The following is a 26414-nucleotide window of genomic DNA, read 5'->3' on the forward strand; positions in this document are numbered from 1 at the left end:
GAGGGACTTAAATGCCATAGAGTCCAATTGCCAAAGTGGCCATTTTCTCCAGGTGAATTGAACTCTATCGGCTGGAGATCAGTTGTAATAGCAGATCTTCTGCTATTACCTGGAGGTTGGCAACCCTAGGCATTGAAGTCCCTCCCCTCCCCAAACCCCACCCTCTTCAGGCTCTGCCCCCAAAACCTCCCACCAGTGGTGAAGAGGGACCTGGCAACCCTAAGCAATCTGCTCCCCTGGAGAAAATGGCTGCTTTGTATGGTATTTCTCATTGGTGGAAAGCCCCACCATTAGTGGGCCAGATTTGAAGGATCCAGCCCATTGAACGCAGCCTGGTAGAAGGGGTGGTCTTCATGATTCTAGGGCCTCATCAAAATTTCCCCAGAATAACTCCCCCCACCCCGGCTCAACGAGCAGCCCTTGCCCAAGCAAGGTGGGTGGACGAGCAAAGCTAGAGCTGCGACTGCTGCCCGAGCCCTCAGGGGTAGGACATACACAGGGTTGCCAACCTCCAGGTGGAGCCTGGAGATCTCCTAAAATTACAGCTGATCTCCAGATAACACAGACCAACTACCCTGGAGAAAATGGCAGCTTCAGAAGGTAGCCTCTATGGCATCACACCCCCGCTGGGGTCCCTCCCCTCCTCAAACTCCACCCACTGCACCCCTCCCAAATCTCCAGGAATATCCAGACCCAGATTTGGCAAGCCAGACTAAGTTGCCAGATTTTCCCTAGCTACCTTTGGGGAGTGAGGGGGTAAGATTGCCATATCCAGTTCGGGAAACTCCTGGAGATTTGGGGGAGTGGAGCCTGGGGAGTTTGTAAATAAATAAATAGCTTACTGTTCATAACATTAACTGGTGTGACAAAGTTCCAGGAATCACTATAGAAATAACTTTTTATTGAAATACCCATATTAAGAATGCACAAATATTTCAGTTCACACAACTTCAACCACAGGGGAAGAGAAGGGGGGGACGGCACTTAAAAACACTTATTCTAAAGAACAGTGCTGTAGTAAAAAAAAAAAAATTAGTTTGTCGGAACTCAAAGGAGATGATATTCAAGGTGAGACTATAATGTACTACGTCCAAGTAACCAGGCAACACACAGGCCAACCTTCTAGACATTGTGTCATTGATTTTCTCCATCTTTTGCTGAGAGAGGTCCCGTGCTCAGCAGTGGCATTTTGGAAAGGGGCTACAGAACAATCTTGCAGTCAGATAACAGCAGTCGCTTCGCTAACCATTCAACGTAAATCGGGGAAAGCTCTCGGCTCTTTCTCGCTATCTTCTCCACTCCTCCAATCCATGTTCTTAGAGCAGGGGTGGGGAACCTTTTTCCTGCCAAGGGCCATTTGAACATTTATAACATTATTCGGGGGCCATAACCAGGTGTAGATCTCCCGGGGGGGGGGGAGACTACGGTTTCCAGGTCTCCAGCCACCACCTGGAGGTTGGCAACCCCAGGGGAGACCACGCAGAGAAGGCCTGGAGGGCGCCCCCGCTCCCTTGTCCCCCCTCCCAGGTGGGAGGGCAGCCAGCGGTAGGCCTGAGCAAACGAGGCGCCAGGAGGCAGCCGATCCACAGGGAAGGAAGGGAGGAAGGAAAGAAAACAGAGAAAGAGGAAAAGGGAGGGAGGGGAAAAGAGAGAGAAAGGGAGAAGGAAATGGAGGGAGGGGGAGAAAGAAAGAAAAGGACGGAGGGAGACAAAGAGACAGAAAAAGAGGGAGAGAAAGGAGAGGGAGAGAAAAAGAAGAAAGAAAAGCCTTTCCCCCCCCACACACACACCTGTGCACGCCGGCCCCATGCGACCAGGCCCCAACCTCCACGCCTCCCCCCCCACACACCCCCGGCCCCGGAGCTCCCGAGGGCTGCAGAAAATGTCTTCGGGGGCCGCATACGGCCCCCGGGCCTGAGGTTCCCCATCCCTGTCTTAGAGCATAGCTGAAGTGGGATTATGACCTTTTCTCTTTTTTTCTGCGTTTTCATACTGGCAGACAATACGAAATCAAAGTCCTGGAAGCCCACTGATTAGGTTTTCAGCATAGCCGGCGACATTCAACCCTCATTTTCCAGCTCCGTCCCAGGGAAAAAGAGAGATTTGCAGGAAAAAGAGAAATTAGCAGGATCCATTTTTTCCTCTTTCTTCCACCATTGAGAAATGGCACTGCAGTGCTCAGAAAAAGACGGGCAGAGACAATCTAGAAACACTTCATAGCAAGGAAACAAAGAATTCAACCAGAAAACCTCCCATTTAACTCCTTGCACTGAAACATGGTGGGGTAGGGGGATGGACATCTAAAGTATCCCAGATGAACCATCACCTATGTTCCTATTGCAATCTTTAGCAGATTTGTACATGTTTAACTAAAAAAAAAAAAAAAGACAGATTTGGACAAAGGAAAAACCAATCCAGAGGGTTTAACATTCTTAAAAGGTTCTGAACTCCTCCTTCCCCGCACAACAAAGGTTACTCAATCTTCTCTCTTGGGATTCATTCACTTAGTTTTGAACATTAAAAAAAAAAACACAAAATGGCAGCAGTACCCCAACGAGATGGCCGACAACTCAAGGTGGAATGGTTGTTCAGAGACCAGATGAGGAAAATGAGCCTTAGGAACCAAAAGTGCAGAATTTAACAGTACACATCCACGGAAGAGCGGAGTCACCTGGTAGAATTAAACTGGGACTTTGAGCCCTGATGGAAAAGACACTCAGCAAGAAAAGGGAAGTCACTCTTGGGTAACTAAAACCAAAACGGAGGAGCCAGCCTGGGCGTGAACAGTTTTATATTCATTAAAGTGCTCTCACGACATCACAAGATGCAATCCAAGTCTCGTTCACAAATGCAGAATGAGGTTGTACAATAATCTGAAATTGACTGCCGGGGGTGGAATGTCCCAGCAGACCACATTTTAGAGTATTCCCCAAGAGTGTGGTGACCCGGACTGCAAACCCATTCACACAACATGGCCTACTTAGCAGAAATAAAACACAAACTCGACTCTTGAGATTGTAGTATGTAGGACAGGATTGGGAGTGGTGGGGGGTTCAACCCATATATGTATCTGTATCAGATATACAATGTTTGTGCCCTGCCGGGGCAAATCCTGAATTCAGAAAACTTGCATTCCAATCATAAGAACCTAAGAAAGGCCATGCTGGTTCAGACCAAGGTCCATCACACAGTGGCCACCAGGTGCCTCTAGGAAGCCCACAGACAAGACGACTGCAGCAGCATTGTCCTGCCTGGGTTCTATGGCACCTTATAGAATAGGCATGCTCCTCTGATCCTGGAGAGAATAGGTATGCATCGTGACTAGTATCCATTTTGACTACTGGCCATGAATAACCCTCTCCTCCATGAACATGCCCACTCCCCTCTTAAAGCCTTCCGAGTTGGCAGACATCACTGCATCCTGGGGCAGGGAGTTCCACAATTTAGCTATGTGTTGTGTGAAGAAATACTTCCTTTTATCTGTTTTGAGTCTCTTATCCGCCAGCTTCAGCAGATGACCCCGCATTCTGGCATTATGAGAGGGAGAAAAGCTCCTCCCTGTCCACTCTCTCCAAACCATGCATAATTTTATAGACCTCTATCATGTCTCCCCTTTACCACCCTCTTTCCAAGCTAAACAGCCCTAAGCGTTTTAACCGCTCCTCACAGGGCAGTAGCTCTAGCCCCCCTGATCATTTTGGTTGCTCTTTTCTGCACCTTCTCAAGCTCTGCAATGTCCTTTTTTTAGGTGTGTTGACCAGAACTGTACAGTCTTCCCAAGTGTGGTCTCACCATAGATTTGTACAAGGACTTTGGTTCTTTGGTTGCTTAATTATCCACTCTCCCTGACCCTGTTGAAGCAGAACCAAAAGAACCGAGCTTTTTGGAAGCTTCTGGAAACCAGCTTGTGGTGCTTTGGTACACAAATATTTTGTGCATGGTTTATTTCCGAGGGGCTTTAGATTTACGTTTGCTGTGGTTTAAAATGCAGGCCTCTAAGGTAAGAAAGAAGGGCTAGGAGGAGGTGAGTGAAGGGTGTTGTGATTGGATGGCAGCTGTACCTCGGGGGCAGAGATGACTGATTTGTTCACAAGGTTTGTGTGTGAAAAAGAGTTGAGTGGGTGAAGAACTGTATCTACCTGAAACCACTTATACTTCTAACTAAACTATGTTTAAATGAAAACAACTGGTTTTAGAGTAAAGGTTTCCCTTTTACCTCAAAGCCACCCCCCAGGCGCTGACCATTTTGTGATTCTACCAAATATAACTAAGCCACCCTGTTCATGGGGTTCAACTAAGAAGCCTAAGGCAACTTATTTTCACCTTTGGCAGCAAGAAAAATAAGTAGGAAAGGCTAAGGAAGGCAAAGAGGCATCTCAGAACGCTACCAGAGAAGTACCACTTTTTCAGGTTCGTTGAGCAAGGTGTCTTAGAAATGGATAAAACATTACACTAGTTAATAAATCAAAATTGCCTGTGACCTGGGCGAGAACAGTTATGTTCTGGAAGGAAGGGATGAAAATGGCAGCAGGCCGGCAAGATGAAGAAAACACCTGCTTTATAAAGTGTGTGTATTTAGAAAGCTTTTGGGGGGGAACAAGAAGAAAAGTTGGTTTGTATCCCACTCTTCTCTACCTTTAAGAAGAGTTGGTTTTTATATGCCAACTTTTTCTACCTCTTAAGGAAGAATCAAACTGACTTACAATCACCTTCCCTTCCCCACAACAGGAACCTTGTGAGGTAGGTGGGGCTGAGAGAGTTTGGAGAGAACCATGACTAGCCCAAGGCCACCCAGCAGGCTTCATGTGGAGGAGTGGGGAAACCAAGCCGGTTCTCCAGATTAGAGTCTTCCGCTCATGTGGAGGAATGGAAAATCAAACCCGGTTCTCCAGATTAGAGTCCGCCGCTCTTAACCACTACACCATACTGGCTCTGATCCATCTGCTTTGGAGTTTGACCAATTTCCATGCAGTTCGCAAATCCCCCGCTTGGAAACAAAGCGGCTCGTCAGCCCACGGGCAAAATAAGCACAGAACTCGGTGGAAAAACTCGCACTCAAGACAAATCCACACATTTGATTTTATACACCACACTCCTGAACATCAAATGGGAAAAAAGTTACAGTTCAATGAACAGGTTTGGCTGCAGTTTTAGAAGGTATATTTTTTCTTTTCTTTTCTTAGAAAAAGACAAAACGAATGTCCAGTTCCAAAGACAGCGACAAACAGAAAATTCCTATTGCAGGCAGCTTTCACAAAGATCAAGGTACCATTGGAGAAAGGCACGTTAACCTCTGATTGGTCCTGTGTGTTATTTGGATGAAAATCGTAGTGGCGAGTAACCCTGAGATTGTGGAAGGCTATCAGCAAGACTAAAGCCGGATGCACAGGCAGGAGGTTTAAAAGTACAAGTTTAATGAGGCTTAAGACCCAGGTAGAGCGAGGGCGACCCTGTTACAGAAGGAATAACTTTTCTGTACAGGGATAGTGCTGAGGGAAGAGAGACTCTCGGCTTTTCAGATTTCATATGCGCATTCCTCCGAAGTGCCTCCCTGTCTAGAAAGCTTAAAAACTCTGTTGCTCATTACGGTTTTCAGTGTACGTGTCCAAAGTTGCAGAGATGCTCTTTTACACACAAATGCCCGAAACGTGTTCACAACCAGGGGTTCGTACAGGGACTCTCATCGTTGGATGATTCCGTTTGTTGGCAGAAAAACGGGTCGGATCCGGCAGCTCCATTCCACTAAAGGCAGCTCTTTTCCTCTGGCAAGAGGAGCCTTCACCTGACGCAAGAAAGTGGACTGCTGCAGTAAGTGTCCGCGGATAGTTGAGCAAAAACTTGTGGGAATACTTTCAACTCTGGGGACCGGAAAGGATTCTCATTGGCTCACGGCGGTACTGCCAATTTAGCCCGTCAGCCTGGCTTCAGCTACGCATGCACTGATTCCCCCGCTTCACCCCCCAAGTTGCCCGCACATGCCCCTATGCCTTTTGGTACCCTTCTCCAACACACACAGCATCCTCATGAGATACTACTTCCACGCTGGAGTTTGCCTGTAGCCCTTATATCCACACGAGTCTTCCAGTGCCGCTTCGGAGGAAGAGGCAACCAAAAAGAAGGCAGATTGGGGCGGGGAGGTCCAAATGGAAAGGTGCCACAGATCCCACCTACAGAAGAGATTGAATCGAACCACAGTGACGCAGCGAGCATCGCTAAACTTGTACTTTTAAAGACGGCGTGAAACTGGGTGCAGACTGAACACGGTGGATGAAGCAGTGGTATCTCGTTATATAAATATTTTTAATCTTTTTTTCTCCTTTTAATTACAAGTCGATTTTATTCCAGGTAATGTGATTGATGAAAGTACCTGCACGTACGTACATAATCACATGCGCACGCGCACACATACATACATACACACGGACACACGCGCACAGCCCCGGGGCTTTCACAGAAAGCTCGGCAGCAGCCGATCTAACGGAGGACTCCTACCTCACAGCGAAGTAAGGGGGGGGACACACATCAGGTTGGGCGGCCTGAGCTCGGGGCAGACTCAGCCATTTTCCAGGAAAGGCAGTTAAATGGGGGGAGGCGCAAAAACCCGTTGTATAAAGATCAAAGGAGATTCAACAAAAATTAAAAACTTGTTCAAAAATATACAAAACTTCTGGGAGACCAGTAGAAGATAATGCTCCCCGTCGCGTCCCCTCCAAAGAAAAAGATAGATAAGTTAATCCCAAATTGCATCAAAACCAGAAGAGAACAATGTCATCACACAATTCCTTTGTCTCGTTTTTAGGGGGAGAAAAGCAAAGAAAATGTGGGTTGGTGGTGGTGGTGGGGTTCAGAGAAAAATCGCACTGGATATCCTGGTTCAGAAACAGAGTTATTAGCTCCAGAGACCAGCGTAATTCCCGTGGAGTCCAGACGGAAGGGGGCCTCCTGCCACAAAGAGTTTCGTGCCAGACGAGTCGTAACAGTGGGTGTAAACGGCATTCGGGAAGAAGCTGATGTCTGAAAAGTAATTCCGCCAGGTTTCGTCATGATTCTGTCGAAGGAAAGTTCATGTCAGTTGCAGCCTGCACCCCTTCACAGCCAAGACCTTTCCAGCGACCAGCCTGCATGAGGTTGCCCAGGCCCATGTATCTCCACCACCGCCTCTACCACCAGCGCAGAAAACTCCCTGGTGTTTTAAGAAGTGGGGCGCCCCCGATAGCTACATGAAGACTGCAGGGAGAGGCCTTCCTGACTGGCCCACCAACCGCAGGAGCTTGCCTAGTGGGCACACGAGAGAAGGCCTTTTCGATGGTAGCCCCACAATTGCGGAACAACCTCCCCTCATGGATCCAAACTAGCGCTACCAGCAGCGGTAGAAGTTCTTGTGCAAACACATCCTGCCTGGAAATTAAGATCCACCTTGAACCAAGAGGAAAGGTGGGAAATAAATGTTTCAATAAACGAATAACAGGAAGAGGCCCTCCTGCCTGCCCGACCAATCAAAGCTCATCTGATAGGCACACAAGAAAAGGCCTGTTTGGTGGCAGCCCCACAACTATGAAACCACCTCTACAGGGAGGCGGGCCCAGGGAGGTGGGCCCTACCCCCCTCCCCTTTTGCTCTTCAGAAGACAGTTGAAGACAAGTTTTATTGAGGACTCCATTTGACTAACTTTTATTTATTGGCAAGTCCTAACTGAGATTCTAAACTGTCGTCTTCATGTACTTTATAACTGTTTTGAGTTCTTTTGAGGGCTTTTGAGTTCTGCAAGCTAGAAAGTTGGCTGATAAATGTTTTAAACAAACGAATTAATGAATACAGCAAATGCTTCAGATTTATTTTAGGACATTTTTATGCTGCTCCGTCAAGGAAATCTGCCTGAAAACAGCTTTGGACCCAAGGCCCCAACCCCAACAGAAATTCAGCTATAACTAACCACCCCACCGTTTTGGAGGATAGCCTTGTTGGCCTGCAGTGGAAGAGCTAGTTTTGAGACCAGCAGCACCTTAAAGGTAAGGTAAAGGTAACCCCTGTGCAAGCACCGCGTCATTCCTGACCCATGGGGTGGTGACGTCACATCCCGACGTTTGCTAGGCAGACTTTGTTTACGGGGTGGTTTGCCAGTGCCTTCCCCAGTCATCTTCCCTTTACCCCCAGCAAGCTTAGAGACCAACAAAATCCCCCCTGTAAGGAAGAAGCTTTTGGAACAACAGGGGCTGGAGTAAGGAGCAATCTGGCCTTGAGAGTTTCATGCCCCAAGGAACCACTGCTGTGATAGTTTTGGGAACAGGTGAAACTAATGAGGAAGCAGGAAGCCAAAGTCGGCGGTTAGGCTGGGGGTGGAGGCTTTTTTCACGTTCTTTGGCTTTTGCTACAGGGACTGGCAGGAAGAACGAACAGGACCGGCTCTGCTTTGTGAGTAGCTCTTTAGTCACTTTGAGTTTGTTATTTTTCTTTTTAATTGCCTGTGATACACCATTCACTTTTCTTTTGCTCTCTCTGAAACCAATACACACTGTTGTATTATTTAAGCAAAGGTGTGAGGCCAGTGTGACTCGTCCCTGCCCAAAAACGAACCTCAAGGCTGGAGTAGTAAAGCCTGAGTATTGGGAAACTACTGGTCCAAATAAAATTGGTCCAGGTCTCTCTCTCTTGCTTGCCGTGTTGAGGGGAGACTGGAACCTTACACCCACACACAAACACGCACTCAACTCCCCTAATGGTCTTGGAACTAGGGAAAGCGGGAGTTTCTGATACCTGACTGTTCTGTAGCTCACGGCCAGGAACAAGTTGTTCAGCCTCTTACCATTACCAAGATGGATCAGGGTCCTGGCAGAGGCGACGTTTGCGGCTGGCGTACCCACCTCCCCCAAACACCGCAAGCGACGAGCGACTCACCAGCCAACCTTTGCCAGTGGACAGCTTGAGAATTTCGCCGCTTCCCAGTTTTGATCCGCAGCAACTGTGCGGCGGTTTCTCATCCAGGAACCGTTGGGCCCGGATGTCGTAGAACAGCAGCGAGCCCTGCCCGGTCCCCACCGTGATAATGTGCTCGTAGAAGCTCACAGAGCGAATACCTGTTGCGGAAGAGGGAGGGAGGACATTACTGCAGTCAACTAGTGGCAAAAGACGGGCTCCCGCGGCTTTTTTAGGGTTTCCTAAAATCGGCCCGACTTTGACTGATGTTAACTGCCAAGGAGATGGCTTCAAGGTGTTGGTCTGCGGTGGAAGACCTAGATTCAAAGCATTTAACATAGCATACAGGCAGGAAACATACATCTGACGAAGGAAGCTTTGGCTCTCAAAACCTTATACCCTGAAAATCTTGTTCCTAGATTGCTAGAACCATGTGCAAAGGCAGTATTATCTCCAACTACTGTACAAAGGATAAAAATAGAAGGGGTAACTGAGACAGCAAGTAGCAGCAAAATGCAAGGGCTGTACTTTATGGTTTCTTGGTAAAATGGTGTAATTATTCATAATCATTTTGCCTAATTAAACAAAAGAAGAAATTAGCCATGTCTCAATTATCTAGGGAAGAAGCACCAGACTACATTTTGATTCGAGCCCAGCAGCACCTTAGAGACCAACAAAAACTTTGAGGTATAAGCTTTCGAGAGTCAAAACTCCCTTCGTCATATACAAGTTGGAAAGTGAGATAAGAATGTCAATGCAGACCTAAGAGCGGCAGTCCTCAAACAGCGAGCTTCAAGGGGAGATTACAATGTGAAACTGCTGAACTTGAGTTCATTCACAAATTCAGAACAATGGACCCCCCCCTTTCCAGGGCTGAATAGGGACATAGGATTATTGTTATCAGAGGAAGGGAGCATTGACCCTTGAAAGCACATACCCAAAAATCTTGTTGGTCCTTAAGGTGGTACTCGATTCAAATCTAGCCGGTTCTACTACAGACCAACACATCTGCCCTCTGGAACTATTATCAAACCAGAAGCACAAACTGTGCCCAAGTTAATGGGAAACCACCTCTTGTAAGAATCTTCCCTGGGAACTATTTTGGGCGCACACTTCAAACCGGAGAGCCTGGCGGGTGCAACCTGAGAACATGGCAAAGTTCAATGCTCCAGTGAGGAGAGACGCAGGAGCTCCTCCTCCTAGCCCAAGAAGTCGCAGCCCAGCACCAAGGGGCTTCGGCCGCAGCGGATCTGCATCCATTTCACTTTCACTGATTTAATGTCCTGACTGTAAGGAAGTAGCTATTGTAACAGCTGGGATGGCGCAAGAGCGATCTGGCCTTGAGAGTTTCTCGCCCCAGGGAACCACAGCTGGGATAGTTTTTGGGAACAGGTGAAACTAATGAGGCGGCAGGATGCCAAAGTCGGCCCCATTAAGTGAAAAATGGAGGTTGCTCTGGGGAGGGGAGGCTTTTTTCGGGTTCTTTTGGCTTTTGCTCCGGGTAACCGGAGGTAAGAACGAATTGGACCAGCTCTGCTTTGTAAAGTAGCGTAGCTATTTGGTCGCTTTCCGTTTTGTTATTTCCCTTAATTTCTTGTGATGGTGTGAGAGTTCACTGGTCTTCCGCCCTCTCTCGAACCAATAAACTTTGTTGTATTATTTAAGCAAAGGTGTGAGGCTAGTCTGTGCGTGGCTCTTCCCCACCCAGAAACGAACCTCAAGGCTGGAGTAGTAAAGCCTGAGCATCGGGACACTACTGGCCTAAGATAAAATAGGTCCACGGTCTCTCTCTCTCTTGCCTGTTGAGTTGAGGGGAGACTGGAACCTTTACACTGACCCATGTGAGAAACAGATGGTAGATCAGCTGCATTTTAATCCCAAGAAAGACGCAGGAAGAAAACAGGCAGTGAGCTAGAATCATAGAGTTGGAAGGGACCACCAGCGTCATCTAGTCTAACCCCCTGCACAATGCAGGAAACTCACAACTACCTTCCCCACACACACACCCAGTGATCCCTACTCCATGCTCAGATGGCCAAGATGCCCTCCCTCTCATCATCTGCCTAAGGTCACAGAATCAGGTTTGCTGGCAGATGGCCATCTAGCCTCTGCTTTAAAACCTCCAGGGGAGGAGAGCTTACCACCTCCCGAGGAAGCTTGTTCCACTGAGGAACTGCTTTAACCATTAGAAGATTCTTCCTAATGTCTACACGGAAACTCTTTTGATTTAATTTCAACCCACTGGTTCTAGTCCGACCTTCTGGCGCAACAGAAAAAAACTCGGCACCCTCCTCTACAATGACAGCCCTTCAAGTACTTGAAGATGGTTATCATATCCCCTCTTGGTCTTCTCCTCTCCAGGGTAAACATACCCAGCTCCTTCCACCTTTCCTCATAGGACTTGGTCTCCAGACCCCTCACAATCTTGCCCTACTCTGAGCACAAGGGGCTCCCAGAGGCAATGAAGGGCACTTAACTGGCTAAAAAAAACCCTGTACAGAGTGGCTCAGCATTCCCCTGGAGCAATGCATCGACTGGAGGGGGAAAGTGCCGTCAAGTCGCAGCCAACTTACAGTGACCCGTAAGGAGACCCGCAGGAGACGAGCAGAGGTGGTTTGCCATTGCCTGCCTCTGCATAGCGACCCTCAGCTTCCTTGGTGGTCTCCCACAAACGGGGCTGATCCTGCTTAGTTTCTGAGATCGGGCTATCCAGGTCAGGGCAATGCATCGAGTGGAGCATCTTCACAATGTTCTTTTATCACTTTACCAAGTTCATAATTGATCAGAAGGGTGAACTGCAGAGGACGTCAAATAGTTGGGGGACAGCAAGGACTTCAGAGGATAAGAGGAAAATTCAGAAGAAGCCAGCGTGGTGTAATGGTTAAGAGTGGTGTTTTGGAGCAGTGGACTTTAATGTGGAGAACCGGCTTTGAATCCCCACTCCTCCACATGAGCGGCGGAGGCTAATCTGGTAAACCGGGTTGGTTTCCCCACTCCTCCACACGAAGCCAGGTGGACGACCTTGGGCCAGTCACAGCTCTCTTAGAGCTCTCTCAGCCCCACCTTCCTCCCAGGGTGTCTGTTGTCGGGAGGGGAAGAGAAGGCGACTGTAACCCTCTTTGAGACTCTTTAAAGGTGGAGAAAATCATCATATAAAAACCAACTCTTCTTCTTTAAAATGTACTAAAAAGGGGGTCAAGAATAGGATGAAATGTGGAGAATTCAAGGGCCTACACTCGGGCAAAAATCACTGCAGGCACAATTATTGCTTAGGTAATAGGTGTACCAAGGAACAGTGTATTAAAAAAAAGGCCAGTGCAGAGGCAGGGAGAAAGAACAGGACACAAACTGTCACTGATGCCAAATACAAGACAGCAGAAGAAGGAGTTGTTTTTTATATGCCGACTTTCTCTACCACTTAAGGAAAAATCAAACTGGCTTACAATCACTTCCCCCTCCCCATAACAGACACCCTGTGAGGTAGGTGGGGCTGAGAGATTGTGACTAGCCCAAGGTCACCCAGCTGGCTTTGTGTGCAGGAGTGGGGAAACCAACCTGGTTCACCAGATTAGCCTCCGCCACTCATGTGGAGGAGTGGGGGAATCGAACCTGGTTCTCCAGATCAGACTCCACCACTCTAAGCCACCGTTCTTAACCACTACACCACGCTGCTGCGGGGAAAAAAGCAATCTCCACACTGCGTTGCAATCAATTAGGGAATTAGGAGCCTCGCATGGATGTACTTTTCCAGCGCTGACCCTAGCATGCCAGAAACCTTTGCTGGAACACATGCCGCTACTCACTTGTAACTTGTAACAGAACATCCAACTGCATGATTAGGGGAGCACTGCCATCAGCTGCCTCGGAGGCCGTGGCACAATCTTTATCCCCTGGAGGTCCTTCAGGACAGACTAAGCCAGCTGCCCCGCAGATGATAAAAGAGGATTTAGTCACCGACTGACTGGAGATGCTCAAGGTCACTTCCAGCAACATGCGTGGAAATGAGGAGGCGCAGTCCCTTCAAAGAGACGTTTGCTCGTACAGAACGTCTGGCAGACATTCCCATCAGCCACAGAGATCCTCCTCCCCCATCTATTGTTCCAGCATAGCTGGTGAATTTTGATGCTTTGAATGACTCTTACGAATACCTCCAATATTTATTTATTGCATTTATTTTAAATGTTTTTACGCTGCCTTTTCAGCTTTATTAAGGTGCCTGAGGCGGGGCACATGAACATATTAAAACATTTGAGTAATTAAAAAATAATTTAAAATGATAAAATAATTCAATCAAAAGACAAAAAAACAATAAAAGAACCAGGGAGAAAGGCCAATAACTGAACTTGGGGGTACGTCAAATGAAAATTTTTTAAAGTCTTCACACTGACAGAGGGAAACAGACAAAAGTCCCTGGGGAGGGGAGTTCCAAAGTTTTGGTGCCACAACCAAGAAAGCCCTTTCATGGGTCGCCACCTGTTTAGCCTCAGACGACAGGTTGCAACTGAAGATGAATGGAAGGCACAGGCAGGTTCATATGGGAGAAGGCAGTCCTCAAGGTGTGTTTGACTTACCATGTCAGAGTTCCAGCAAGTTCCCCATTTTTTCCCAGGTGGCCATTCACTGACACTTGCATGGACCACCACCACTATCCCCTCACTGCTATAAGTAGGGTTACCAGATGCCTGTTAATGGCAACAACCCACCAATTAACTGGTCTGCCCACTGTCCCTCAGCTGGCTGGCAGGGGAAGCAGGCCAGCCAAACCATTCACACACACACGCAGCAGCACATAGCACAATGTCCCTTCTGGGGTAAACCCAGAAGTGACGGGGATGCTCTAACACGTCCCTCAGAACACTCTATGGAAACCGTAGGGTTTTTGGAGGAATATGCTACAGCGCCCCTGCCACTTCCAGGTTTGACGAAGGATGTCCTAGCACACTCTTCCCAAAACTCAATGGTTTCCACAGAGGTTTTTGAGGGACGTGCTAAGAGCGCCACTGTCACTTCCGGAAGGAACAATACTGCATGTGCATGCTGCCCGCTCGCAAATTCCCCCCCCCACACGCGCGCACATACACACCGAAGCTCAATTGGTGGCAAGGGGGGACCTGGCAACCCTTGCTATAAGGGGAAAAAATGATGCGCATATTTACATTCAAATAGGAATGTTCCCAATAATCCTCCAAAAGAATATCCATGATGAATTACACAGTAGAAGCCCAGCCTTCATGTGTTAACCAGGTCAGAATCCTTACCGCTGCCTCGCTCCCTGGAACAGACAGACTTGACATTGTGGGAAGGTTGCCGGGGGTCCAGGAAAGATACATGTGCCTGAGACCCAACTGCATACACAGACCACTCCTGCCCATAGGCCAGGCACACGTTCTCTCGACAGTAGGGTAATTTTGTCGAGAGCAACTGAAAGAAACAAAAAGACGACAATCCTTATGAGATTGAGTGGCAATAACCGTCACTAATAGATTGAAGTCTCACTCGAGGAAGTTCCGTTGACGCCTTCTACGAGACTATTCACCGATCTGCGATCGATAACCTGAACGCATCCTCGAGTGGGATGTACCAGAATGCTTTGCAAATTGCCCCCTCCTCCATCAGCTGTGTTATCTAGAACTACTACTTCCCCTCTGTCCAGGAAGCCTCATCAAGAATAACTTCTCCAGAGCTATCCACCAAGCTCTCTGGCTGAACATGATTTCAAAGATGGGTTTCCAGTATTCAGACTCAATGCTACAATCCTGTGAACTTCCTGCTATTAATGCCGGACACAGTAGGTCATTTTGATTTAAACAGTCCATTGCTCATCCAGAATATCAACCTGGTTTTATAACATAGAAGGAAGGAAAGGAAGAAATTGCTGAAGAGGTCTCCAGGCAGTGGTGGAAAGCGCATCCGACTTATGGCGTCCCCATAGGGTTTTTGAGGCAAGGGAGTAACAAAGGAGGTTTGCCACTGCCGGCTTCCACATCATGACCCTGACCTTCCTTGGTGGTCTCTCATCCAAACACTAACCAGGGCCGACCCTGCTTAGCTTCCAAGATCTGACGAGATCGGGCTCGCCTGGGCCATCTTGGTCAGGGATGACTAATTAAGTGCTGTTCAAGTCACAACTGACTCATGGCAACCCTGCATGGGGTTTTCAAGGTAGGAAACGAACAGAGGAGGTTAGCCATTGCCTGCTCTGCGTGGCCACCCTGGACATCCCTGGTGGTCTCCCATCCAAGTACTAATCAGGGCGGACCCTGCTTAGCTTCCAAGCTCTGATGAGATCAGGCAAGCCCAGGCCATCCCAGTCAGGGAAATACCCTGGCATAAGGAAGGAGGTGCACATTAGAAAGCCAAAATGTTGTCGAGCTATGAAGAATATAAAGCAGCGTTCTGTATCTTCAGCCCAGCAACAGACACAAACGACAGATAACCACCTCTTGATGCCCTCCCCTTCTCCATCATAGAATCAAAGTTGGAAGGGACCACCAGAGTCATCTAGTCCAACCCCCTGCACAATGCAGAAAATTCCAAACTACCTCCCCCGCACACCCCCAGTGACCCCTACTCCATGCCCAGAAGTTGGCCAAGATGCCCTCCCTCTCATCATCTGCCTAAGGTCATAGAGTCAGCATTGCTGACAGATGGCCATCTAGCCTCTTCTTAAAAACCTCCAGGGAAGGAGAGCTCACCACCTCTCGAGGAAGCCTATTCCACTGAGGAACCGCTCTAACTGCTAGAAAGTCCTTCCTAATGTCTAGACGGCAATTTCACAATGCCAGTCAGGCAGACAGGATGGCCCTAAAGGATCCTGCAACTGGCCCTGCCCCATGCTCTGAAGGAGGCACGCAGAGACCACTGCAGGCCGGCTGACTCATCTCCCACAAGATGCAAGAGTCGGGCAAACATTTTATCACTCCTTCGCCTCCCTCTTGAAGCCTGTATGCGGGTTCGTCATCCACCACCTGTCGCTGTCAGGCATGCTGACGAGGACTGGGAGTACTGAAGGGCAAGCTGAAAGCTCAGTAATCTCATTGGAAAGACTATCCCCCCTCCCCACTACGTAGCAGACATCAGAAGTCACCTTTGTTAGCGTATATTCGGCTTTCCAGAGATGGAAGTACCCGTCCAAGGACACTGCTCCCAGCTCCTAGAAGAGGAAGAGAGAGTTCATCATCCATGGGGCATTGTCTTGAGAACGGTCACATTTGCCAAATCAGATGCCAAATCAGCTCTGAAGTAGTCACTTGTTCTACTGTAGCTAAGAGGCTGGCAGATTTCTCCGTATCGCCGGTCTTGGGCTCATAGCTCACTTCTGCCTCTGACTTCCTCATCTGCAACATGGGGATAGCAATACCGACTTGATTTCTAGGGCTTTTAGGAGCACCAGAATTTCTAGGAAGTATTTTAAGCATGCTAAAACATCATCCAGAATCCAGATCAAGTTTACTGAATAAGGCCGTAGGCCATTACAGTCTAAAACAGTATAACAACAGGTTAAAATATACATCATTAAAAGAATACGGAAATTAAGAAAATAAAATATGCTACAACAACATATTCACAATGCTCCCACAAACCATTAAAAGTAAAAAGTACTGGAAGAGAGTAAAGGCAGGTGTGACAAGGGGACAGCAGGTATCGCCAGATGCTTTTCGAGTCCAGTACTGTGGCTCAGTGACAGAGTGTCTTCTTGGCATGAAGATCGTCCCAGGTTCAATCCCCGATATCGCCAGTTAAAGGGACCAGGCAAGTAGGTGATGTGAAAGACCCCTGCCTGAGACCCTGGAGTAGACCCCTGCTGGTCTGACAATATTGACTCTGATGGACCAAGGGACTGATTCAGTATAAGGCAGCTTCATGTGCATTCACCTCAGAGACGAACAAAGTTTTCATGGCATAAGCTTTTGAGAGTCCAAGCTCTGATCACCAGACGCTTCTACGTGGCTGTACCCAGAGCTTCCATTTAAAACAAGACAAAAACCCCTCTGACAATTCAACCATATTTAGCCTTCAAGACCAAAGAAACATGTTTGAAAATCTGATGGCAAAACACACCAGGGACGGCCAGACGCCAGGGATTTTAAAAGCGAGTCTGATCACGTGGGACACCAACCCATTGCTACATCTAAGCACCTTCGCCACAGGCAACACAGACTGTGAAGGTGACAGGAAGAGGCCCTCCTGACTGTCCCAGCTTCGGCAGCAGGAAGGCCGCAATTTTGCACCCTCGTAGGCCCATTTATCTTCTCTGACCTTGTTCCTGTTGTTGAAGGCGAGCGCCCGGACCTTGCAGTTGTCTGGGTTGGTATTCTCCTTGGGGATGTCCTTCAGAGCCTTGTGTGTTATGTGAGCGTAGACCGGAACTCGGGACAAGTTCCGCCTCGCGTCACTCTTGGCCAGGACGTCGTCCGTCACTTCCCACAGCCCCATTGAGCCGTCTCGGGAACCTGCCAGAGAACATAACCCAGCATGCATTAATACACAAACACACGCACACACACAATCCCTTGCCAAATTCCTCAAGCAAGACTGAACATGCCCCTAGAAAATTAAATCAAAAGAGTTTCCGTCTAGACATTAGGAAGAACTTTCTAACAGTTAGAACGGTTACTCAGTGGAACAGGCTTCCTCGGGCAGTGGTGGGCTCTCCTTCCCTGGAGGTTTTTAAGAAGAGGCTAGATGACCATCTGTCAGCAATAATGAATCTATGACCTTAGGCAGATCATGAGAGGGAGGGCATCTTGGCCATCTTCTGGGCATGGAGTAGGGGGTCACTGGTGGGGGGAGGTAATTAGGAATTTCTTGCATTGTGCAGGGGGTTGGACTAGATGACCCTGGTGGTCCCTTCCAACTCTATGATTCTATGAAAGACCAAGGGCTCTCTGTTCATTACTCTAACCCAGACCTGAACACATCAAACTGCCTTATACTAAACCAGAACCTTGGACCATCAAAATCAGTACTGACTGCTCTGGCAGCAGCTCTCCAGGCAGAGGTCTTTCATATCAGCTACTGTCTGGCCCTTTAAGGAAAGGTGATCATAAGCTGGTTTGATTCTTCTTTAAGTAGTAGAAAAAGTTGGCATATAAAAACCAACTCTTCTTCTTCTTCTCCTCTTCCTCTAAGAGAACTGTGACTAGCTCAAGGTCACCCAACTGGCTTCATGTGTAGGAGTGGGGAAACCAACCCAGTTCACCAGATCAGAGTCCACTTCTCCAAACCACCCCTCTTAACCACTACACCATGCTTTAGTGTGCCTATTTTTCTGTACTTGCGCTATTCAGAACATGACTTATCCCAAGTCCGGTCTATGTTAACTGCTCCTGTCTGTGCTTCTGTTCCTTACATCGATCAGATCTGGGAACGTGCTCAAAATATGTGGGCTAGTAACAATACTGCCAATACTGCAGACTCAGCTGGAAGACAGCTGTTCCTTATAAAAAGTGCAGCTTTCTATAAAACCCCTAGCATCAACAGGCCCCTTGTGAGGAACAGGATTCTTGCTCCTTGGCCCCCAAACCTTCCCAGAATCACAAGAAGGGACATCAGGTTTATCATTCCCTACAGTATTCCGGAACAATGGCACGACCCACCGGAAACTCTTCTGGTAAAAGCCAAAATAATATTAATGAGGCCTCAGTAAGATCCGTACTTGTTTTGCTCCCGTTAGACGGTGAAGGTCAGGCAGGAGATGTTCCTGATGAATAGAGGCCTTGAGAGGGGACTCCTCCAGAAGGTCAGCATTGGTGGGAAATCTTAATACTTGAATTCAGCATGCAATGAGTTTGTACAGTCTGCCTCTGATAAGCAAATACTGCTGGGGCTTTACAGACTCTACTGTGGTACAGTGACAGTTTCCATGGCAAAAAAACTGCACCACATTTTAGGCAACATGTCCATCAGCAATCAGGGAAGAGAAAAGATTTCTCTTTTATAAAAGAACACAAGCCCAATTTTTAAAATTTAAACCAATTTAAATTGGAATGCTCTCAATTACAGCATTTGCTTCTTTCAAAACAAGAGCAAGCATGATGAAACGTTCATTAAACACCAGTGTTAATATACGTCTCAATATAACTCTAATACACACAATGTGTTAAAACAAGAAGAGTTATATGCCGACTTTCTCTGCCACTTAAGGGGGAATTGAACCGGCTTACCATCACCTTCCCCTCCCCACACAGACACCCCTGTGAGGTAGATGGGGCTGAGAGAGCTCTAAGAGAACTGTAACTAGAGGAGGAGTTAGAGTTACTCAGGCCTAGTTGTGGCCTGTTCTGTGAGGTGGCTGTTGTGTTCCAATAAACACAGTTTATTGGTTGGCTCCACCTCCTGTGTCAGCCATTTTGCAGCTGCGCCCACCGCCCTGTGTCAGAACGCCAAATGTGCCCACAGGCTCAGAAAGGTTGGGGACCCCTGGTTTACGCGCAGACGGTAGACATACTTAGAGGCTGGCCTTTAAAACACACCAGCGTTTGTTTCCTCGGTAAGCAAAGCCATAAGCAGTCATGCAAACATTACCAGAAACAGCCATGGTGTCACTGATCCATGCAATAGAAAATATCCAATCTTTGTGTCCATCCTAGGGAGAAAGAAGGGGGAAAAAATGAGGACCTGAGATGATATTGAGCCAAACTTTTATTTGCCTGAGCACCAAATGTCACTAACTCTTCAATATTTTCCTTAAGCAAGCATGTAGATTTGTCCCTAGCAGGCATCCAAAACACCTGATGAGAGCCAGCTCTTATATTCTTACCCTTGTGGTGTTCAAATCGCAGCTGACTTAGGGCAACCCTGTGGGGTTTTCAAGGCAAGAGTGGTTCAGAGGTGGTTTTGCCACTGCCTGCCTCTGCGTAGCAACTTTGGATGTCCTTGGTGGTCTCCCATCCAAGTACAAACCAGGGCCAACCATGCTTAGCAGCCAAGATTTCAAGGCAACATACATTCAGAGATGGTTTGCCACTGCCTGCTTCTGCACAGCTGCCTATTCTTTCTTGGTGGTCTTCCATCCTGGGCTGATCCTGCTTAGCTTCTGAGATTTGATGAGATCAGGCTAGCCGGGGCCATCCAGATCAAGGCCTGCCTCTGTGTAGTGACCCTGGATGTCCCTGGTGGTCTCCCATCCAAGTACTAACCTGGGCTGATCCTGCTTAGCTTCTGAGATCTGATGAGATCGGGCTAGCTTGGGCCATCCAGATCAGGGCGTTCTTACACTACACGACTGTAAACCAGGAAGCACCTAACAGTGCTATTCGATGCAGAATTACTCTGGTCTAATCCTATTGAAATGAATGGGCTTAGACTGGAGTAACTCTCCCTTAGGATTGCACTGAAAGTTAGCCTTCAGCTGCTGCCTGGCACTGCACGAAAATATCAACATTTGGAGTTGGATATGGCTAAGCCAGGCCTCAAGACCACCCTTGTGCGCACCGGGTAACTTACATCTCCTACGCACACTGGATCGAGCGTAGGCAATCTATAAATCGCCAGGCTGTTTGGGTTGTCACCTCCAGTGGCTAAGAGGGTCCTCGAAGGGTTCAGTTCGATGGCGTGGATCCCGCAGCCCTGCTGGTTGACCATGTCAGGCTCTCGATCCTTCAGAATGGGGATCTTGGTAATCTGACCAGTCTGGACATCGACCACGAACAACTGAGAGAGAAAAGTAAAAATAAATAAATGCAAGAACAGTTTGGCCCGGCTCTTCCCCAAGGCTGAATAACTCAGCTCACCACAGATGATGATGAAGAAGAGTTGGTTTTTATATGCCAACTTTTTCTACCACTTAAGGGAGACTCAAACTGGCTTACAATCACCTTCCTTTCCCCTCCCCACAACAGACCCTGTGAGGTCTGTTGTGGGGCTGAGTGTGACTAGCCCAAGGTCACCCAGCTGGCTTCATGTGTAGAAGTGGGGAAACAAATCCAGTTCACCAGATTAGCCTTCGCCGCTCATGTGGAGGAGCGGGGAATCGAACCCGGTTCTCCAGATCAGACTCCATCGCTTCAAACCACCGCACCATGCTGGGAGAGAAGACTTTCAGCAAAAACTTTGATCAAACACAATTCCAGTGAAAGGGAACAGCAGAGAGCCCAGGTGGTGTAGCGGTTAGAGTGTCGGACTAGGATCTTGGAGACCGAGGTTCGAATCCTCCGTTCTGCCATGGAATCCTACTGGGGGATTCTGGGCCGGGCACACACTCTCAGCCTAACCTACCTCACAGGGCTGCTGTGAGGATAAAATGGAGGTGAAGAGAACAAAACTGCTTTGGGACCCCACTGGGGAGAAAGATGGGGTATAAATAAAATAAATAAAAATAAATTCTGACGCAATGGCTGCTAGCATACTGGCTGTGAACCATCTATTGAGCTGGGAAATTGCCAGTTCATACCTCCTCTCTGCCGTAATTCACTAAATGGCATAAGGCCCTACCCCCCCCACCCAATATGGAGATCACACTGACCTAGTTTAAAACAGCCTGTAAGGATGAGAACAAAATAATGCACACCAAGCCCTATATACATATTATTATTATGGCAAACAACTTACATGGATCATTTGATTCAGCGCCCTTAAAATGGTTCTATAAACAGAATGTTACCTGCTCTAAATAATGATCCTCCACACATACAGAAAGAGCATAGCTTAATCAGTCATTTAATTATAATAGTATTACGGTACTAAGGTCTTCGCTGCATTCTTATAACCAATTAAATGCAGTTAAAAGCAGGAGAATTAAAAACAACTTACGCCCCTGCATAATTCCAGCTAAAAGCCACAAGAAAACAAGTCTTACAAGCACTTCCAGAAGACTTATAAGACTTGGAATCTGAGGGTCTCTGGATTACTGAGAATCAACCCGCACCACGCACCCCTCTGCATACACCCCCAGCCACAAAATGACAACCTAAATGAAGAGGCGAAGAATTGCCACTGTTGTGTGATGACAATTTTCCTCCAGGCCAGATTGCCCGGGGATCCTGGAGGGATTTTGTTGCCATCTTCTAGGCATGGAGTAAGGGGTCACTGGGGGTGTGAGGTAGTTGTGAATTTTATGCACTGTGCAGGGGGTTGGACTAGATGACCCTGGTGGTCCTGCCCAACTCTATGATTCTATGATAAGAAAGCCTTTTCTACATGCTCAACATTTTCGTGGAAGGTTACTAAATCTCATGTCTCTAGTAGAGCCCAATGGACAAGAATCCGCCCCCCACCCCAGGTCACCTTAATAAAAGGGAGAATTAAGGTCAATCATCACCCTACAGAGGGTTGAGGAACTATTTTGATTCTTCGGCACCAGTGACAAAATGAGCAAGAGCTGCCTTTCAACAGATAAGAAAAATATTCTCCAAGGAAACAGCGCATAATTTTGGGTGCCCGAGCAACCAGCCCTTCTGGGATTTGGCCAGCCTTGAATTGCTCTTAATGCTAAGAACAAGCAGCGATTAAGATTTTATTAAAAAGGAAATCTCATCCTTCGAGTTTTTTTATTTAGAGATCACATCAACCGGGTGTCTGCCAATAAGGGACATGAATGCAGCTGCCTCTTGTGTTCATAAGAACATAATAAAGGCGCTGCTGGATCAGACCAAGGCCCATCAAGTCCGTCAGTCTGTTCACACAGTGGCCAACCAGGTGCCTCTAGGAAGTCCACAAACAAGACAACTGTAGCAGCACCATCCTCCCTGTGTTCCACAGCACCTCATATAATAGGCATGTTCCTTGGATACTGTAGAGAATAGGTATGCATAATTACTAGTATCCATTTTTACCAGTAGCAATGGATATCCCCATCCTCCATAAGAACATAAGAAAGGCCCTGCTGGATCAGACCAAGGCCCATCAAGTTCAGCAGTCTGTTCACACAGTGGCCAACCAGGTGCTTCTAGGAAGCCCACAAACAAGACGACTGCAGCAGCAGCATTGTCCTGCCTGTGTTCCACAGCACCTAAGATAACAGGCATGCCCCTCTGATCCTGGAAATAATAGATATGCATCATGACTCTCCTCCATGAACATGTCCACTTCCCTCTGAAAGCCTTCCAGGTTGGTGGCCATCAGCACAGCCTGGGGCAGAGAGTTCTACAATTTAACTCTGCGTTGTGTGAAGAAATACTTCCTTTTGTACTTCCTCTGCTTAACCTCCGAGATCTGAGAAGATTGGGCCATCCTGGTCAGGGGAGATGAAGAAAGGGGTTTGCCGTTGCCTGCCTCTATGTAGCAACCCAGGACTTCCATGGTGGTCTCCCAGCCAAGTACCAACCAGGGCTGACTCGGCTTGCCTTCCAAGGGCTGATGAGGACAGGGCCCGTAAATGGAGCAACAGATGAACTTCAGCCATTCGGAACTGGGACTTGCTGACTCCACAAAAGCTCTCCAGCCCTACACTGGATCTCATCGTTCCCAGGGCCGTCTCCATGACGGTGAAGGCACAATTAAGCCGGAAAAAAAAAAGAAACCGTTTAAGCATGCTTTGGCTGCACTTTGAGGCAGGAACTTAACTATAATAGGCACGTTTGAATGTTCTAAAGAAACTATTAGCACCAGAGAAGCTCGTTAAGGGTGCCTTCACACAGATCTATCCTGTTCCACTGCATTTTCTACATATCTGGTAAGGAAGAATCAACAAGAGTTACTCGGCAGGTTGCGACGGCCCATGGAACAGATGCCCTGCTCGACTCCAGAGGAACACCACGAACAAGATAATGAGAAAGCCACGTCGTTAGGGCCCTTCTCAGATGCTACAAGGTACAGTCAGATGATAACAGTTCCCCAAGGCTTCGTTCACTGCTTTCTGGGCACATTGCTTCGCTTCAGCTGTAAAAGATGCCAACTGCCTTTTAAGAACAACTGGGAATCTCAGGGAGGGAAATCCACCACTGCCCCAAGACACACAAACCATTTCAGTACAAACGCAGTTTTTAGGCATAGATAATGCAAACCACCTAATACAATACAACAAAAATAAAACCCTCAAAATACATCTTTGGCAAGGATTGCAACAGGCACATAATTAAATTAAGGGTCTAAAGATCTTCTCCTAACAAGGACGGCTGCTTTGCCACCGAAGGCACTGAAAGATCCAGGTTCAAGTCCCCCCTCGTGCCGCGGAAGCTTGCTGGGTTACCTCGGGCCAGTCATACTCTCTCAGCCTACCCTGCCTCACAGGGCTGTTGTGAGGATAAAATTGAGAAGGATATAAACCACTTTGGGTCCCCACTGGGGAGAAAGGCGGGGTATAAATGAATTAAATACAATATATATATTTTAAATGACACTGGATGAATCAAAGCCAAACAACTTCTCCCCCACCCACACCTTTCTAGGTTGCAGAAGATTCTACCTGCAGCACTCCAGAATCTATCGAAACCATGGAGCATGCCTTATTTTATTGTAAAAGGTATAAGCACTTAAGCACACAGCTGATCAATCCATTAATCCCTGATTTACACATGACTGTAGCTAATAAGTGACAATTTCTGCTTGGTGGTAGTGATCCAGCTATCGCAGTTCCAGCAGTGAAATTTATTTTGGGTTTATTTGAATTTGAGACATGAGGAAAATTTAAAGAACATATATACAATTAAATAAATTACATGATTTTTTAAAGTCTGCCTAGCAGTTCAGTGCTATTAGCTCACAGCCTATTGGCTAGGAGCTGTGCCATTAAAGGACGGAAGAATTAAGTCACCCACATTTCAAACTGCACAGGGTCAAACACCGGCCCTCTTTCAGACAAGCAGCACAAAAGCATCCCAGCTGCTTCAGCCCGAGTGCTGATGGAGAGGGGTTTACAATCTAATCCCCATTTTACCCTCAACATCCCTCAACGGACAGTGACTCGCCAAAGGGCGCTCAGAAAACTTTGTCACATGCAGGGGTCTAAACCTGGATGCACAAAACGCATCAGGGGCCCATTCTGTGCCACACCCCGGCCTGCGATTCAGGAAGCGAGAACCTGAAGGCTTCAAAGTTCACCCAGCCGGATCTGGCACAACGCCCTGTCTGGGTCGGCCTTCTCAGTTCCCAAGAATGGAAAAGGAGCCAAAATGGAACTTCACGGAGAGACGTTGGAACAAGCCAGGAAGCAACAATTTGTCACGAGTGCCGAACAAGTCATTCCACAGAAGCAACAAACATCACGTGGTGTTACTTACTTTATTAAAAATACGGCTAACAGCCAAACAAATACAGAAGACGTCATGTGGCATGTAAATGAAGGCATGCTAGTCACACCCAATCTTAAGAGAGCAGAACAGAAGCAAACACATAACTTTACTTGTATATAGCAATCAACATTTAGTTCTAAAACAGCAAGGACACTCCACACAAAGGAAGGACAGACTCTTCTCTATGCAGCGGCCAAAGCCCAGGGGCCATATAGCGACACTCGGAAACTGTTTCTGCAACTGGCTGGTAAAGCCAATCCACTACTTAAGGTTGACGTTGTTTGGTGCCGGACCGACCCAGCTCCCAAGCAGCATGAAGAGTTAGAGCTCAATACAGGACCATTGCAAACAGAGGGGGAAGAACTGCAAGCGCAGCTGGAGGCTCGCTTTACCAGGATCACCCCCTCACCAAGAAGAACCCCAAGGCACCTGAAGATTTAGCAGAATGCATTAAAGATAAAGATAGTCCCCTGTGCAAGCACCCGGTCATTCCTGACCCATGGGGTGACATCACATCCCGACGTTTACTAGGCAGACTCTGTTTAGGGGGTGGTTTGCCATTGCCTTCCCCAGTCATCTACAGTTTACTTCCAGCAAGCTGGGTACTCATTTTACCAACCTTGGAAGGAAGGAAGGCTTCCGTCGGAATCGAACTCAGGTCGTGAGCAGAGCTTGGACTGCAGTATTGTAGCTTACCACTCTGTCCCACGGGGCTCCTTAGCAGAATGCATTATGCCTCGATAAATCTAATTATCTTTAAGGTGCCTCAAGAATTCCTTTTGGTTTTTGATGCAACATGGTAATGCTACAGAAAAACTAAAGTCACAGTCCAAAATTATATCCAACATTAAGTCCTTGCAGCCTCACGGCTCCAATAGCACTCATCTCCTACGTGGTACAAAAGGCTTGCCTGTAAAGATGGACTGAGAACAATAATTCGTTCACCTACTAACCAGTACAAACTTCCAAATACTTGGGAAGCCTCTGTCAGCAATGCTGATTCTATGACCTTAGGCAGATGATGAGAGGGAGGCCATCTTGGCCATCTTCTGGGCACGGAGTGGGGGTCACTGGGGGTGTAGTGGGGAGGTAGGTTGGAATTTCCTGCATTGTGCAGGGGGTTGGACTAGATGACCCTGGTGACCCCTTTCAACTCTATGATTCTATGATTCTAACCTGTGTACCTCTCTGTATTAGAGGTGGGGCTGTGGCTTAGTGGTGGAACATCTGCTTTTCAATGCCAAAGGCCCCAGGCTAAGGGTGTTGAACTCATTTGTTAGGAAGGCCAGATAGAACATAAACGTCACTTGGTCTGGCCGACATTGTGTA

At 47.6% G+C, this 26414-nt stretch overlaps 1 protein-coding gene across 1 annotated transcript in view; it reads right to left on the reverse strand.

The window, feature by feature from the left end:
- Nucleotides 1-6845: 6845 nt before the first annotated feature.
- DCAF12 (DDB1 and CUL4 associated factor 12) overlaps nt 6846-26414 on the reverse strand; it is a 33180-nt gene continuing 13611 nt past the window's right edge. Inside the window, exons 3-9 of the mRNA XM_056848820.1 lie at nt 20362-20568; nt 19441-19501; nt 17173-17366; nt 16001-16066; nt 14172-14334; nt 8896-9074; nt 6846-7048 (exon numbers count right to left, since the gene is read on the reverse strand). Coding sequence (XP_056704798.1) covers nt 6890-7048; nt 8896-9074; nt 14172-14334; nt 16001-16066; nt 17173-17366; nt 19441-19501; nt 20362-20568 — 1029 coding nt within the window. The 3' untranslated portion in view covers nt 6846-6889. The remainder of the gene's footprint in view (nt 7049-8895; nt 9075-14171; nt 14335-16000; nt 16067-17172; nt 17367-19440; nt 19502-20361; nt 20569-26414) is intronic.

Source organism: Euleptes europaea, chromosome 4 (assembly GCF_029931775.1).
Source record: "Euleptes europaea isolate rEulEur1 chromosome 4, rEulEur1.hap1, whole genome shotgun sequence".
NCBI classification, from domain to species: Eukaryota; Metazoa; Chordata; class Lepidosauria; order Squamata; family Sphaerodactylidae; genus Euleptes; species Euleptes europaea.